This window comes from Miscanthus floridulus, chromosome 6 (genome assembly GCF_019320115.1).
Source record: "Miscanthus floridulus cultivar M001 chromosome 6, ASM1932011v1, whole genome shotgun sequence".
Taxonomy (NCBI): Eukaryota; Viridiplantae; Streptophyta; class Magnoliopsida; order Poales; family Poaceae; genus Miscanthus; species Miscanthus floridulus.
Window position 1 is genome coordinate 91,309,616 of NC_089585.1, and position 16,546 is coordinate 91,326,161.

The 16,546-nt window shown below is 45.0% G+C and overlaps 1 protein-coding gene across 1 annotated transcript; it reads left to right on the forward strand.

Moving 5' to 3' along the window:
• The first annotated feature begins 13,464 nt into the window (after positions 1-13,464).
• LOC136458619 (uncharacterized) lies at positions 13,465-14,985 on the forward strand. The gene is made up of 5 exons (XM_066458556.1): positions 13,465-13,650; positions 14,207-14,275; positions 14,366-14,423; positions 14,497-14,600; positions 14,682-14,985. The coding sequence occupies exons 1-5, from the start codon at positions 13,465-13,467 to the stop codon at positions 14,787-14,789; spliced, it is 525 nt and encodes a 174-aa protein (XP_066314653.1). The 3' UTR covers positions 14,790-14,985.
• Positions 14,986-16,546: the final 1,561 nt, after the last annotated feature.

The window sequence follows — 16,546 nt, forward strand, 5'->3', positions numbered from 1 at the left end:
GAGATAAATCTTGTGTCTCACATGCTTCATCTTTACTATACTTGCAGTTCATCTTATTGCTAGCTGTTGTTAGGGTTTAGTTGCTCGATTCATTGTTGTATGAAGTTTCTGTGGTATCCAGTCTTCGAACTGGATCTTGGCTTTATATTGTAGGATTAAGCAACTAGTGGGGTCAGGTTTATATCTGTTAAATCTCAACTGTGTTAGATTATTTTTCGCAGAGCGGTAGTGCCGCCCTCTGTTCTAACAGAGTTTTGAGTTGAATTTTTACAGGCCTATTCACCCCCCCTCTAGGCCTTCTTTATCTTCCTGTAGATCCTACATTATCACTATCATTTTCATTTTCATGTTCATTTTTATTATCATCATCATGTTCTTCATCACTTTCATCATCACAAGTTTGTACCTTAGTGGCCTTAGCCATGAAGTATGATGAAGAGTCAAAGAGAGAAGGCTTCTCATTGATAGCAATGCTTGCAAGAACCTTCTTCTTGGTGGTCTTGTTATCACCACTACCGTCATCATCATCACTTGAGGAAGCATCACTATCCCAAGTGACCACATATGAACCACCCTTCTTCTTTTTGAAGGTCATCTTGTCCTTCTCTTTCTTTTCTTTCTTGTCCTTCTTCTTGTTCTTCTTGTTGTCATCATCATTATCGCTATTGTATGGACATTGAGCAACAGGATGATCTTTGCTTCCACACTTGAAGCACCTTCTTGACTCTTCTTTGTTCTTGGATGAAGACTTCTTTCTTCTAGCACGGTAGCCCTTCTTCACCATGAACTTGCCAAATCTCTTGACAAAGAGAGCCATCTTCTCATTATTATCATCATCCCATGAATCATCTTCTTCACTAGATGTTTCTTGCTTAGCTTTGCCCTTGGATGATGTGGCCTTGAATGCCACACTCTTCTTCTTCTCATCCTTCTTCTCATCTTTCTTCTCCTTCTTTTCTTCCTTCTAATCTTCATCTCTATATGTATCATCGGTCATGATGTCTCCCAATACTTGGTTTAGTGTCATGATGTCCAAACCACTCCTTACTAGAATAGTGACCAATGTGCCAAATCTTGAAGGTAAGCATCTCAAGAACTTATGAGAGAAGTCCTTGTCCTTCACCTCTTCTCCAAGTGCTTTGAGATCATTGACAAGCACTTGAAGCCTATGAAACATCTCCGGCACACTCTCATCTTCCTTCATCTTGAAGCTTGCAAACTTCTCCTTGAGAATATAAGCCTTTCCACCCTTCATGGCTTAAGTGTCCTCAAATGATTCTTCCAACTTCTTCCAAGCCTCATGAGCCATCTCAATATTCTTGATTTGCTCAAATGTTCTCTCATCAATTGCATCATGAATAGCACTTAGAGCAATGTCATTGTTTTGGAGAAGCACTTCTTCGACCACGGTGGGATTCTCTGGATCCTCAATCTCAATTTTGGTTTCAACCACCTTCCACACTCTTCTATTGATTGACTTGATATGTGTGGTCATCTTTGACTTCCAATATGGATAATTTGATCCATCAAATTGGGGTGGCTTCTTGGTGTTGTTGATTTGAGCCATTTTCACACCGAAGGTTGTTAAGCCTCAAATCACGGTGACCTTAGCTCTGATACCACTTGTAAGGTCCTAATGGCTAGAGGGGGGTAAATAGCCTAATAAATTTTTCTACAACAACACTTAACAAAATGGTTAGATAATTATAAGGTGAAGCAAGTGTTGCGCTAGCCTACTCAAAATGCAAGCCACCTACCACAATTCTAGTTTAGATAGTATCTATTCACACAATAGCTATGACACTACCCTATGTTAGTGTGCTCTCAAAGGCTAACTAAAGAGCCACACCAACCAAGCAAGCAAGCTCTCACAACTAGCTACACTAAAGAGATTGACAACTAGTTTGCAGTAATGTAAAGAGAGTGATCAAGAAGGTTATACCACCGTATAGATGAAGGAACCAATCAATCACAAGGATGAATAACAATGAAGACCAATCACCTCGGAATCAATGATGAACACAATGATTTTTTACCGAGGTTCACTTGCTTGCCGGCAAGCTAGTCTTTGTTGTGGCGATTCACTCACTTGGAGGTTCACGCGCTAATTGGCTTCACACGCCAAACCTATCACACCCAATTTTAAGGATAAAATTGAATACACAAAACTCGTGTGTGCCCAGGAATCAATCACACACAAGCTGACAAATTACAATAGTATCATCACGGTGTCACATACATCAGAGTTATAATAAAACTTAGTCTTATACAACACAGCGGAATAATAAAAAGATAATAAACTCTCGTGGCCGTCATCACAGGGAAGGTCAACTGGTTGACCACAAGCCTAATAATCCTCCGGGAAATCCTCATACCCGTTGTCATCTGTTACCCATCCGGGATTTTTATCCAAGTAGAGAAAATAAACAAGTGTAAGTACATTCCGTACTTAGCAAGCTAACATGGGGTTATGAAGCTCAAAAAGGATAGACTCTGGTTTACTGCAGATAGCATTTTTAATTGGTCAAACTTTTATTCTCAAGTATTATCAAGATATGCTTAAGCTCCCATTTAATTCCCATAAGAACAAATATCGGGGTCAGGTGTACCATATATCATCATTGAACAACTTTAAACGATCATCAACAATTAACCAGTTATTCTGTGAGTTTTCCGGGCCGCTCGTAACCATGAGCACGGCTGTTATAACAGTTTGTTACCCTCTGCAGAGGTGGTGCACATTCACCGCGAGTCGTGATCCCCATATGCCCGGGTTAATTACTCCCATGTCACTACCAAGGTGAGCGGGCAGGGTACACTATGAAGCCATTTCATAGGTTTCCCTAACAGGTTAGGGCCGCTAGGTTTCCTTGGCAGGCAGATGTAGGGACCCCCCCTTTCCTATGGCACAAATCCATCGTGGCTATACTCATAGGAACAGAGGTAGCCCTATACCCAAAGTGGCAAGCCCCATTTGCGCCAAAAAGGTAACCTCTAACCAGCTAGGAAAGGTCCTATTACTGAGCTAAAGTCAGAGCCATATGACTCTCCCGGTTGCACTGTCAGTCCCAGCTTTTGCCGACAGATAAGTCCTTATGGAGGGCCGGGAGCAACATGAACAAAGGTCATTTGCACTTTCGCCCTATGGAACAGTTGTTATAATTCATGTTACTCACTTTGTTCCATAGTATCATTCATCTATAAGTATATCAATGTTCAGTTAGAGCACTAGCAATCTACCCATATGCATTTAACCCATAGGAGACAAGGAACAGGATAACAATCACTAGGATGTCCTTACGGTTATCAAAATTAGACACATGCAAATGAGTAATTGATTAAAGTGAAATAGGACATCAAGGAAGGCCCATGTTATACTTGCCTTGGTTCACAAACTCGTGCTGGTCCTGCTGGTCGTCGAAGAGTTCTTGGTCTCCAACGTTTTCCTCACCGTCTGAACGCGACCAACACGGCAACATACAACATTCCAAAAGCATTCATGCAAAGCAAACATTCCTACCATTAGAACAGTACACCAACAGTATTGAAAACAAGATAAAATGTTTGTAAAACTAATCTACGTTTCTCTACGATCACGTCAACGCGAAGTTCACGAAAAACAAAGCTAAAATGCGAAAGTTGTGATTAAAACGGGTTTTCCTATAGCCCTATATTTAATTAATTCTAATCATGAAATTAAAAAGTTCCAAACTTGATTAACAGTAGTTCTAACATGTAGCCTATGAAATTACGAAGCTAACGCGATTTGAATGGATCAATTCGGAGCTAAAACGACAATTTTATAAGCGAAACAGTTCAAATGTCATTTCTGTAAATACTGAAAGCGTACTTTTGACTTAAGCCGATGACTTTACGTTTTCTAAACGGGTTTGCGCATTCGGGGAAATACGCTAAGGACGGCGGGTTAGGACTTAGAAAAATCCAGGGACTCTTTAGCAAATTTACCCCCGAAGGGGTATCTTCTAATCTCGACCGTTGATCAGAGAACGGACGGCTGGAAACGAACTGGGGAAGAGGGAAGAAAGGCCGGCGGGGAACAGTGATGGCCGCGGCGGGTTAGCCATGAACGGCGGCGAGAAGGTCACCGGCGAGCGGGAAAACAAGGCCTACGGCCACGGTGTGCCCAACCGAAGGCACCGGGGAAGAGAGGGGAGTGCGGCGAACTCGCCCAGGCCGAGAAGACGGCCGGAGGACGCGGATGGGGCAGCGGTCGCCATGGCCGGCGGCGTGGAGTTCTTCGGCACACGTGAATAGGGCACAAACGGCCATGAAACATGAAATTGAGAGCATGGGGGAAAGGAGAGGAGCACGGCGAAGCTCACCGTGGTGACCAACAGGGTCGGAGGCGACTCAGGGACGGCGGTCGCGCGGCGGTTCCGAGCTCGGTGGATCCGGCGCTGCTACGGTGGTGGCTTCCGTGCACAGCGAGCGCGAGAGGGAGCGGGGAAATAGCAGGGGGAAACGGCTCGGGCGGGGCTTCCTTTTTGTAGAGGCAGGGGCGCGGGGGACGCTCCCACGATGTGGACGTGGGCGCTGAACGGCGGTTCCGCAGCGGCTGCGCTGGCACGGGACGGTTGCGAGAGGAAGGGGGCGGAGCTGACGCGTGGGGCCGTGTGGTCTGCGACTGAGGGAAGGAGGAGGGCGCGGCGGCAGTTGCCAGGCCGAGCTGGGCCACGCAAAGCTGGGCGCGGGCGGAGGGAGGAAAACAGCACGGCTGGGCTGGTGGGCTGGCGCGGAGGAAAAGGCCAGCGGGCCAGAATTGAGGAAGGAAGGGGGAGAAAAGAAAAAGGCCCTTTTTTTCCAATTCAAATTTCCCAAATTCATTTCCAAATGATTTTTGATTCCTTTTAAGTTTAAATCAAAACCCACTCAACAAATTAAATACAATGCTCCAGCATGAGTGCATCAACATGTATATATCCTTATGATGGATTTTAATTTCACCAAAAATATTATTTTCCTATATTTGAATGCACACATAATTACATAATTAAATCAAATTTACTATTTAAAAGAAGGCAAATTTTAGGGTGTTACAATTCTACCCCCCTTAAGATGAATCTCGTCCTCGAGATTCGGACGACGTCGACTGAGAGATAGGGATACTCCGTCTTTAGATTCTCCTTTACTTCCTCGTGTAGTCCCATCATCTTGATAAGGATCCCACTTTACCTTGCATATCTGTTGATCTTACTCCAAACGATACTCAGGTAACTCTAATCACTAGGCCACCTTTCCTTTTGAGTCCACAATACCAATTCTTTTTCTTAAAATACCCACATTCTGACGAAAATTCCTTACTTTATTGGTCAGAAGGAAATTCTTCCACCAATCTTCAAAACATGAATGATTCCGGTTAAGTTGCTCGAACTGGGAATATAACTCTTAATCCTTGGTGTCACCCGAGCCTTCTTAGCACAACTCCCCATTGCTAAGGGCATCGGTCATGACTTTTGCTTCTCCAAGTGATAGCACTTTTCCAAGTCATAATCAATTTTCATTCCAACGATGATATCACCAATTCAAGACCAACTTAGTGAAGATGTCCTGTAGATTCTTGATCCAAACTAACTTAATAGCTTCTCCAGTAGCTCTACCAAAATCTTAATGATCTTGGATAAACCTTCGTTGAACCTTTAACCAAACCTCATTGAGATTCTGAGTTTCTCTCACATCTTTGGGGACCACCATGCTTTCGCTACGCAAACAAGAACGTAGGACACTTTAGCTTCCAAATTCTTCAACTTGGCTACCCCCCTTAAGAAAAGATAGACTAGGGGACACCAAAGTATAGCTTGCACATTCTTATAGATGAGCTAACTAGTATCAAGACATTCTGTCATCCAATTGATACTCTCGTGTAAGGGCAAGAACAAGAAATCTGAAGTTCCTCACGAGATGAAAAACAGCAGCGCAGTAAAATAGCTGTAACTCCCTTTATGTTAATCCAATGAAGTTGTAGCTTATACCGTTGGAAAGCTTATAAAATTCTCCACAACTTTCTTATAGAGCACTTTTCCAAATTCATCAGTTTTCTTGGTCGAAACAGTGCACAACAGAAACTATTCCAGATTCCAAACAACACAGATGCATCACCTTCTGATTTTCGTATCTCCATAACCAAAATAGCTATCAAGGTGATTCTTGCGCTCAGAGAAAGATATTGAAGTCTACTATTGTCCAGAATTTGCTCATGATTTTTGGTCATCCAACATCAGAGATATAAGCCAAAGAGTGCAGACTGCTCCGAAAAGACAAGATAGGGAAAACAGAAGAAAACCAAAACCCGACTATTTATTTCATTAATCCTTATGCCTTAGGCCTATAACTAAATGAAATTGTTGGAACACCCAACAAGATCATTGCAATCATTACAAAGATTCAAATCAATCTTAAGCATAATGACAATTCAACAATTAATAAAGATGCACAACTCAATCATTGACTCAACTTGCGATACTACCGTTCTCATTGCACCAGGGATAACAATCCTAAGACTTATATTCAGATTACGTAAGAAGGTAATGAAGAACAGTTCTAAAAGCATATCAAATCAAGGAGTAAAGATGAGAACAAGAACTTCAAAATAAGCAGCAAGGTAGAGATGAATAGCAAGGATATAGTAGAGAAGAAAATATCAAGGTTCAAAGAGCAAGGGTTTTTGTAGCAACATCTAAACCTTAAAACGACCAGTTTCTAACTAGGCTTGCGTCCTACAGTCAACACGGCTCTGATACCAATTTATCACACCCAATTTTAAGGATAAAATTGAATACACAAAACTCGTGTGTGCCCAGGAATCAATCACACACACAAGCTGACAAATTACAATAGTATCATCACGGTGTCACATACATCAGAGTTATAATAAAACTTAGTCTTATACAACACAGCGGAATAATAAAAAGATAATAAACTCTCGTGGCCGTCATCACAGGGAAGGTCAACTGGTTGACCACAAGCCTAATAATCCTCCGGGAAATCCTCATACCCGTTGTCATCTGTTACCCATCCGGGATTTTTATCCAAGTAGAGAAAATAAACAAGTGTAAGTACATTCCGTACTTAGCAAGCTAACATGGGGTTATGAAGCTCAAAAAGGATAGACTCTGGTTTACTGCAGATAGCATTTTTAATTGGTCAAACTTTTATTCTCAAGTATTATCAAGATATGCTTAAGCTCCCATTTAATTCCCATAAGAACAAATATCGGGGTCAGGTGTACCATATATCATCATTGAACAACTTTAAACGATCATCAACAATTAACCAGTTATTCTGTGAGTTTTCCGGGCCGCTCGTAACCATGAGCACGGCTGTTATAACAGTTTGTTACCCTCTGCAGAGGTGGTGCACATTCACCGCGAGTCGTGATCCCCATATGCCCGGGTTAATTACTCCCATGTCACTACCAAGGTGAGCGGGCAGGGTACACTATGAAGCCATTTCATAGGTTTCCCTAACAGGTTAGGGCCGCTAGGTTTCCTTGGCAGGCAGATGTAGGGACCCCCCTTTCCTATGGCACAAATCCATCGTGGCTATACTCATAGGAACAGAGGTAGCCCTATACCCAAAGTGGCAAGCCCCATTTGCACCAAAAAGGTAACCTCTAACCAGCTAGGAAAGGTCCTATTACTGAGCTAAAGTCAGAGCCATATGACTCTCCCGGTTGCACTGTCAGTCCCAGCTTTTGCCGACAGATAAGTCCTTATGGAGGGCCGGGAGCAACATGAACAAAGGTCATTTGCACTTTCGCCCTATGGAACAGTTGTTATAATTCATGTTACTCACTTTGTTCCATAGTATCATTCATCTATAAGTATATCAATGTTCAGTTAGAGCACTAGCAATCTACCCATATGCATTTAACCCATAGGAGACAAGGAACAGGATAACAATCACTAGGATGTCCTTACGGTTATCAAAATTAGACACATGCAAATGAGTAATTGATTAAAGTGAAATAGGACATCAAGGAAGGCCCATGTTATACTTGCCTTGGTTCACAAACTCGTGCTGGTCCTGCTGGTCGTCGAAGAGTTCTTGGTCTCCAACGTTTTCCTCACCGTCTGAACGCGACCAACACGGCAACATACAACATTCCAAAAGCATTCATGCAAAGAAAACATTCCTACCATTAGAACAGTACACCAACAGTATTGAAAACAAGATAAAATGTTTGTAAAACTAATCTACGTTTCTCTACGATCACGTCAACGCGAAGTTCACGAAAAACAAAGCTAAAATGCGAAAGTTGTGATTAAAACGGGTTTTCCTATAGCCCTATATTTAATTAATTCTAATCATGAAATTAAAAAGTTCCAAACTTGATTAACAGTAGTTCTAACATGTAGCCTATGAAATTACGAAGCTAACGCGATTTGAATGGATCAATTCGGAGCTAAAACGACAATTTTATAAGCGAAACAGTTCAAATGTCATTTCTGTAAATACTGAAAGCGTACTTTTGACTTAAGCCGATGACTTTACGTTTTCTAAACGGGTTTGCGCATTCGGGGAAATACGCTAAGGACGGCGGGTTAGGACTTAGAAAAATCCAGGGACTCTTTAGCAAATTTACCCCCGAAGGGGTATCTTCTAATCTCGACCGTTGATCAGAGAACGGACGGCTGGAAACGAACTGGGGAAGAGGGAAGAAAGGCCGGCGGGGAACAGTGATGGCCGCGGCGGGTTAGCCATGAACGGCGGCGAGAAGGTCACCGGCGAGCGGGAAAACAAGGCCTACGGCCACGGTGTGCCCAACCGAAGGCACCGGGGAAGAGAGGGGAGTGCGGCGAACTCGCCCAGGCCGAGAAGACGGCCGGAGGACGCGGATGGGGCAGCGGTCGCCATGGCAGGCGGCGTGGAGTTCTTCGGCACACGTGAATAGGGCACAAACGGCCATGAAACATGAGATTGAGAGCATGGGGGAAAGGAGAGGAGCACGGCGAAGCTCACCGCGGTGACCAACAGGGTCGGAGGCGACTCAGGGACGGCGGTCGCGCGGCGGTTCTGAGCTCGGTGGATCCGGCGCTGCTGCGGTGGTGGCTTCCGTGCACAGCGAGCGCAAGAGGGAGCGGGGAAATAGCAGGGGGAAACGGCTCGGGCGGGGCTTCCTTTTTGTAGAGGCAGGGGCGCGGGGGACGCTCCCACGACGCGGACATGGGCGCTGAACGGCGGTTCCGCAGCGGCTGCGATGGCACGGGACGGTTGCGGGAGGAAGGGGGCGGAGCTGACGCGTGGGGCCGTGCGGTCAGCGACTGAGGGAAGGAGGAGGGCGCGGCGGCAGTTGCCAGGCCGAGCTGGGCCACGCGAAGCTGGGCGCGGGCGGAGGGAGGAAAACAGCGCGGCTGGGCTGGTGGGCTGGCGCGGAGGAAAAGGCCAGCGGGCCAGAATTGAGGAAGGAAGGGGGAGAAAAGAAAAAGGCCCTTTTTTCCAATTCAAATTTCCCAAATTCATTTCCAAATGATTTTTGATTCCTTTTAAGTTTAAATCAAAACCCACTCAACAAATTAAATACAATGCTCCAGCATGAGTGCATCAACATGTATATATCCTTATGATGGATTTTAATTTCACCAAAAATATTATTTTCCTATATTTGAATGCACACATAATTACATAATTAAATCAAATTTACTATTTAAAAGAAGGCAAATTTTAGGGTGTTACAAAACCCCCAATAGGGTGCCGCACAACCAACACAAGATGAGGATCACACAAGCCACGAGCAATCCACTAGAGTACCTTTTGGCTCTCCGCCGGGGAAAGGTCAAGAACCCCTCACAATCACCACGATCGAAGCCAGAGACAATCACCACTCTCCGCTCAACGATCCTCGCTACTCCAAGCCGTTTAGGTGGCGGCAACCTCCAAGAGTAATAAGCGAAATCCGCAGCGAAACACGAACACTAAGTGCCTCTAGATGCAAACACTCAAGCAATGCACTTGGATTATCTCCCAATCTTACAAAGATGATGAATCAATGATGGAGATGAGTGGGAGGGCTTTGGCTAAGCTCACAAGGGTGCTATGTCAATACAAATGGTCAAAAGAGTGAGCTTGAACCGGCCATGGGGCTTAAATAGAAGCCTCCATGAAATAGAGCCGTTGTATCCCTTCATTGGGTACAACGCGGGGTGACCGAACGCTCTGGTCCAACCGACCGGACGCTGGCCCTCAGCGTCTAGTCACGTGATTCACGCCACGTGTCCCCTGCTTCAAATATTGTTCGTCAGATTTCAACGATCATTAGTTGACCGGACGCTTCGCTACAACTGACCGGACTCTGAGCCTCCAGCGTCCGGTCGTTTCCAGTAAGGTTCCAGAAACATATTTTGCCGACCGGACTCGTCTGGTCATGTCTGACCAGACCCTGCCAGCGTCCAGTCAGATGACGTCTCCTCTGTGCGCCTCATGTCAGTGTACGTCAGCACTGACCGGACACACCCTGCCAGCGTCCAGTCATAGAGCAACCCAGCGTCCGGTCATTTGACCGACGCCAGCGTCTTCGCTGATACATCTGATCGGATGCGCCGGTCCAACCGTGGCCAGCGTTCAGTCACTCCCAGTGACCTCCATCTTTTCTGTCTAGGGCGCTGGTGGCACCGTTGGACTGTCCGCACTCAACGGGCGGACACTCCGCCGGTGGAGTTTCTTACCCTTGCACCTAAACTTCACCACCCTTGATCAAATGTGCTAACCACCAAGTGTATCACCTTGTGCACATGTGTTAGCATATTTTCACAAACATTTTCAAGGGTGTTAGTACTCCACTAGATCCTAAATGCATATGCAATGAGTTAGAGCATCTAGTGGCACTTTGATAACCGTATTCCGATACGAGTTTCACCCCTCTTAATAGTACGGCTATCAATCCTAAATGTGATCACACTCTCTAAGTGTCTTGATCACCAAAATAAAATAGCTCCTATGGTTTATACCTTTGCCTTGAGCTTTTTATTTTTCTCTTTCTTCTTTCCAAGTCCAAGCACTTGATAATCATCATGCTATGATCTTCATTTGCTTCATCACTTGGAGTGTGCTACCTATCTCATGATCACTTGATAAACTAGGTTAGCACTTAGGGTTTCATCAATTCACCAAAACCAAACTAGAGCTTTCAGTAGGTCACCTGTAGATACCGCCTACGGAGCAGCATTTTTTTCTAACCTTGGTTGACCCGGGCGATTCCCAAACATGGGACTCGAAACATCGATCGTTTGTAGATTTAACACTGGACCCACATTCATAGACACAGACGGACCCACTTATCATCCATCCGAGTGTCATTGTAATCGAGGAGTCAATCTTTCGAGTGTCATTTTTGCTATTTTTTTGGTCGACCCTTGGCCCGTTGCCCGGACACGTCTCGCCCGCGGCCGATCCCCTCCATCCGCTCGCCGCGTCGCAGCCTAGAAAGGAGACTGCTCTCGGTCAAGCACCACCTGGGGCCTAGTGTCCTCGCGACCATCTTCGGCACGGCGTCCGCCCTCTGCAGCTCTGGTGTCCCTGCGACCGTCGCTGCTGTCCTACTTCACCACTCGCCTGTCACCACTTTGGCCAGTGACTAGCACCACCAGGACACTAGGTATTCCCTCCCCTTTGTCCCCCCTTCCTGCTGTGCAAAGCTGTGTGCCCAAACCTTAACGTAATTCATAGGTAAAACCGTGCGCCCAAACCCTAACATACTATTCCTAATCGGATCTGAATCTAATTATAGGTGTATATGCATGTATTATGCCTACTAACTTCGATTGCTTTGCAAAAATTATTGGGTGTACATGTGTACACCCATGTCCTTTACTGGGTCCGCCCCTGGCCTGGGGTCCAGAAGCAAAGGTGAGGAGTCCCCAAGCTTCGAGTAGCAGAAACATTTTGTTAAAGCTACTGCTTGTGTAGGATCATTAGTGCAAATCTGGTGGTTGCGCGTGCAGGCCGTGGTATACCCACTATCGGTGCAGAATGTGACTAACTAGTAAATATTTATAGTTTTATTGTACGTTGTGATCGGAGGTGGCCTAGCACTCAATGACACAGGATTTATACTAGTTCAGGCAACGTGCCCTATGTCCAGTCGAGGTCGGTCGATGACTTTATTTCTGAGCCCAGGTGCTCGAAGTTTGCAGTAGGGTTACAAACGAGAAGGAGAAAGATGGGGTGTACAAGAGGTCCGGTCGGCTCCGGTCGGAAGGGCCGAGAGTGATAGGAACTTCGCTATGAGCTAAGTGTTCAAACGAGTGCTTGAGGTCCGAACCTGGCGGTTCTGTGGTTGAGAGCTATTGATCTAAGGAACTCTGGTCAACTGGAATCGGTCTCCCTTTGTTGGAGGATGTGCACCCCCTTTTATAGATGAAGGGGACGACTTTACAAGTGAGAGGGAAAGGGTGCGTATGCTACCGAGCCTTGTTGTCCATGCCTACCGAGCCTTGTTGTCCACACCGGCGGGTACCAGATAATGGTGGGTGCCTACAACACTATTGATGTCATTGTAGAATGTCAGATGCATACGGGATGTCGTGCTGCCTTTTTCAGGGATGGTGGACGTTGGTACCTGCAAATACTGTTTGATGCCTAGAGGCATGTGAGGAGTCTCGCTATATTCACCCGGTGCGGTAAATCCTGGCGCCCATACCGTATTGATGCCTAGAGGCACGTGGAGGGCCTTACCGTATGGGAGTTTTAGCGGCCCCTACAATACTATAGAGGGAGATGTCGGCGCCTACAATACTGTTTGTGTCAGGTGGCTGCAGAGTACTGTTCCGTGCAGGGTATGGTCCCTGGTACAGTGGTTTTGACTTGTGAGCCTTGTCTTGCCTTTCTCCGCACGTCTTCTGGTTCCTACCGAGCGGGCGTCCCCGGTCGGATGGCTCTAGTCGGCTCTGAGTTCGCCGGTCGGAGAAGAGCGGTGAGCAGAGTTCCTACGAGCCCCAGTCGGAGGGACGCGGGGTCGGAGTCGGAAGTAGCGCTTTGGGCCAGGCCTTCCGATCGGAGAGGGCGTCCAGAGGCGGCTGGAGGCCGAAGCGAGTGCTCCGATCGGAGTGGTGGACCCAAGGGGTCGACGAGCGGGCGCCGCTCCTTTCGGTCTAGACCTTCTGGTCGGTGACTGGGCCGTCCTTCTGGCCTGTTGTATTTAGACTATTAGGTCGAGCCTTGGCGCGGAAGCCGATCCCCGAGGGACCCCGGGTTTATGAACCTGACACTCACGCTCTAAAATCTCGCCCTAGTTGGTAAATACAACTGGTTTGCCCCCAATTAGGTGACTACGAAACTTCGTTTCAATTATTTTGGTCCTCTTTTGTGATCGGCATGCTCATGGACATCGTGCGAATTGTGTAGTGGAATGCCCCTTTAGGGCTTGATAAAAGGAGCCAAGGAGGTGATCATGTGACCCACCTATATGAACAACATGTAACTTCATCTCGTTTCAGGGTTTAGAGGTGCATGATGTCTTCAGAGGAGCTGAGGGCAAGCTTTTCAGATTTGGTGGTGTGTTCACCAACCCGGACAGAGGGCGAAACTTATTCTTCAGGTGATTTGTCGTTTGAGGAGGGCGTACATGTCACTAGTTTCACAGAGGATCTTCATGATGTAACGCTTCATTTTCAGATAATGAGGTTTGCTAAACAGGTAGACAATGTTTCTTGGCTCCAATTGAAGTATCAAACTGAAAGTTGTTCAAATTCATGGCATAGCAGGAATTCATTGATATTTATTAAAAAAAAAACTTATGCTACTTCAGATGATCTAAGGCTTCAACTTTGTTTGTGCTCTACCAGCTGGCTGTGTACTTTCTTTCAGTAAAATAAGTAACTAGCAGTCTATCATATCATCTTGTGACCTGAAAGCATGCTAGTTTTAGCATTTGGCAAGTTCATCCTGTCCTTGTGACTAAGGTTGTTCACATTGTGGTCACGATGGTTATGACTGGACGGACGCTTTATGTCACTTGTAATTGTTAGCTCCAAGCCTTTAATCTGCCCGGACAAAAATGGATGTGTTGCTGTACTCTCTACATTCATTGTATTTTTAGATGTACATTTGTTTGAATTCTCACAGCTTGTTTTTTTAAGAATATCCTCACAGCTTGTTTGCAGTGTGTTACCTCATGCTTTAATTGTTGTATATAGAATATTTTTGTGAGTAATCATATTTGAGCTTTTCCTTTTTATTCATTTTGATGCAGATCTATGTGTGGATTGGATGCAACACAACAAAGTTTGACCATTTATATGCTGCTGCAACCACTAGGCCGGTAAGCGGTAATTGTTTCATCTTTAGAAGATGCTGTTTAATTATTTCTGTTGTCATTTGTGCCACATTGTCTTTTCCGTTGCCCTTGCAGGATAACAGAGTGAGTGTTACCTCTGTACTGGGAGGAACATCTGATAACACCGGATCAAGTATGGCTTGCCGTCTAGGTACTGTTTCTGTTGGCAGTTTGTACAGTAACTAATTGCCCTGCATTCACGGTAGCTTTTAGTAACAGAGAGGATGCATCCTTACATGTCTCAGTGCTGAAGACCGGTCTGAACATAGTCCTGGCATGCAACATCCCAAAAGACTGCCCCATTCTTGAGGTACTTACAGTTACAGGTGGGCTCATACCTGCATAACAATCTCGTGAAACATATCTGACGCTCACTGGTTCATGGTTTCAGGCTGCTGCGGAGAGGAAGCTGGTGGAGAAGCTGAAAGGTTTGGGCTACATTAAAACTGCAGCTGCGGAGGCTAATAACACTTCCACGGCAAGGTTTGGGCTACATTAAAACTGCAGCTGCGGAGGCCAACACTTCCACGGCACAATGATTCGTGGTATGATCTTGTGAGCTTCCGGCCGACGTGTACCTTCATCATTAGATGCAGCAGGAACGGTTGTGATTTTTGATGGGCTTGATTGGCAAACTGTTTTCTCTGTTCTCTCATGTGGTAAAAATTATTGTGAACACGTTCGTTGTAATGTACTCCCTCGGTTCTAAATCGTAAGTCTTTCTAACTTTTTTAGATATACATAATTTTTACTTTGTATCTAGACATATGTATATCTAGATATGTAGTAAAAATTATGTATCTAGAAAAGCTAAAATGACTTATAATTTGGAGCGAATGGAGTAACCTTGTTTGATTTCCTCATCCTAAACTTTAGTCACCTAAACCAGGGACTAAACTTTAGTCACTAGATGTTTGGTTTAGGTGACTAAAAGAGATTAGAAGAGGTCTTTTAGTCAGAATGTTTGGTTCTAAAATGACTAAAAGGTGAGGTTTAGTTTCTTAGTAATATTTTGATGACTAGTTAGCTAAAATCCATTTACTTCCATTTAGTTATAGTGTTTGGATGAAAATTTACTAAATGGAACTATATTTAGCTGATTAAACTTTAGGAGAGGCTAACCAAACAGAGCCACCGTGGAATGCATATTATGCAATGCCTTGCAACTTTGAGATCCTCAGATAAGCATAAAATCGGCATTCAGATCATTTAATGGCTAGTCCCATGCGTATGGTCAGGAGCTTGCAAGGCTTTATGTGCTACGGCCTCTGCCCTGTTGCGAGCGAGCTACAAAATATGGGATTTGTGCAGGTGTCTGATGGCTACCACTGTAGGGCAACAAACAGCGATTGTCGATGAGTCCAAGTTGCATTTTTGTTCATGGGATCGATCTACCTAAATTCAGGAATCTGCATGACCACGCGTAACACGATGCCTATAGAATAATAAGTGCACGCAGATTTGACCCAAACCGTAGCGAAAAGCCATTTTGGCTTTGGGGAGTGGGGACCTTGCAAAGCAGCTGCACCTGCACGTAAAAAACTGCTCGGATGGAAAATGCAAATTCTTCAGTGCATTGGGGTGTGTGGTAACATAACATAAAAGGCCTGCAGCTACGAGCAACGAGGTCTAAACATGCGGTCTCTTCTGGTGACAAATGGCTCACGTTGATTTGCCTTTTAGTGCGATTATTATTCCCTTTTAGGCCTTGTTCGAAAGTTATCGGATTCATCTCAATATCTATCCCAACAATTGATCTAAATTCAACTACGTTCAAACAAGGCCTTAACGAGGTCAAACCAACCCAAGAATACTCCTAAATTTAATTCTTCATTCACATGTAGGGGCATCGTAACAAAAAAAAAACTCTCCTAAATATTTCTCTCTAGTAGTCCCATATTCCAAATAACATATACTAATATATAGACAACTTGTCAGGCTAAAATTTAAGCCATAAGGGAAAGATTTAGGCCCTGTTCGGTTTATCTTATATTCGGCTTGTTCGGCTTCTTTTTTTTAGCCGGAACAGTGTTTTTCTCTCACAACAATTCAGTCGGAACAATATTTTTCAGCCAGTTTCAACCAAGTTTCAGACCAGCGAACGGGGCCTTAAATTGTAACTAAATACACAAACTCTAATCAATGTCTGGTCGTGAACGTGTGACCCTATGCCATCGACCCGTCCATCACCGCACCTTTGCTGGAGTTAGGGTTTACTTCCTCCCTCGACCCTAGAACCTCGACGGCAAGATTGGC

What these genes read in the sequence shown, in the direction of transcription:
- LOC136458619 (XM_066458556.1), top strand. Translation starts at nt 13,465, where the DNA reads ATGATGTCTTCAGAGGAGCTGAGGGCAAGCTTTTCAGATTTGGTGGTG. An exon ending in TAATGAGGTTTGCTAAACAG is followed by an intron (nt 13,651 to 14,206) that starts GTAGACAATGTT and finishes ATTTTGATGCAG; the next exon opens with ATCTATGTGTGGATTGGATG. An exon ending in CTGCTGCAACCACTAGGCCG is followed by an intron (nt 14,276 to 14,365) that starts GTAAGCGGTAAT and finishes TTGCCCTTGCAG; the next exon opens with GATAACAGAGTGAGTGTTAC.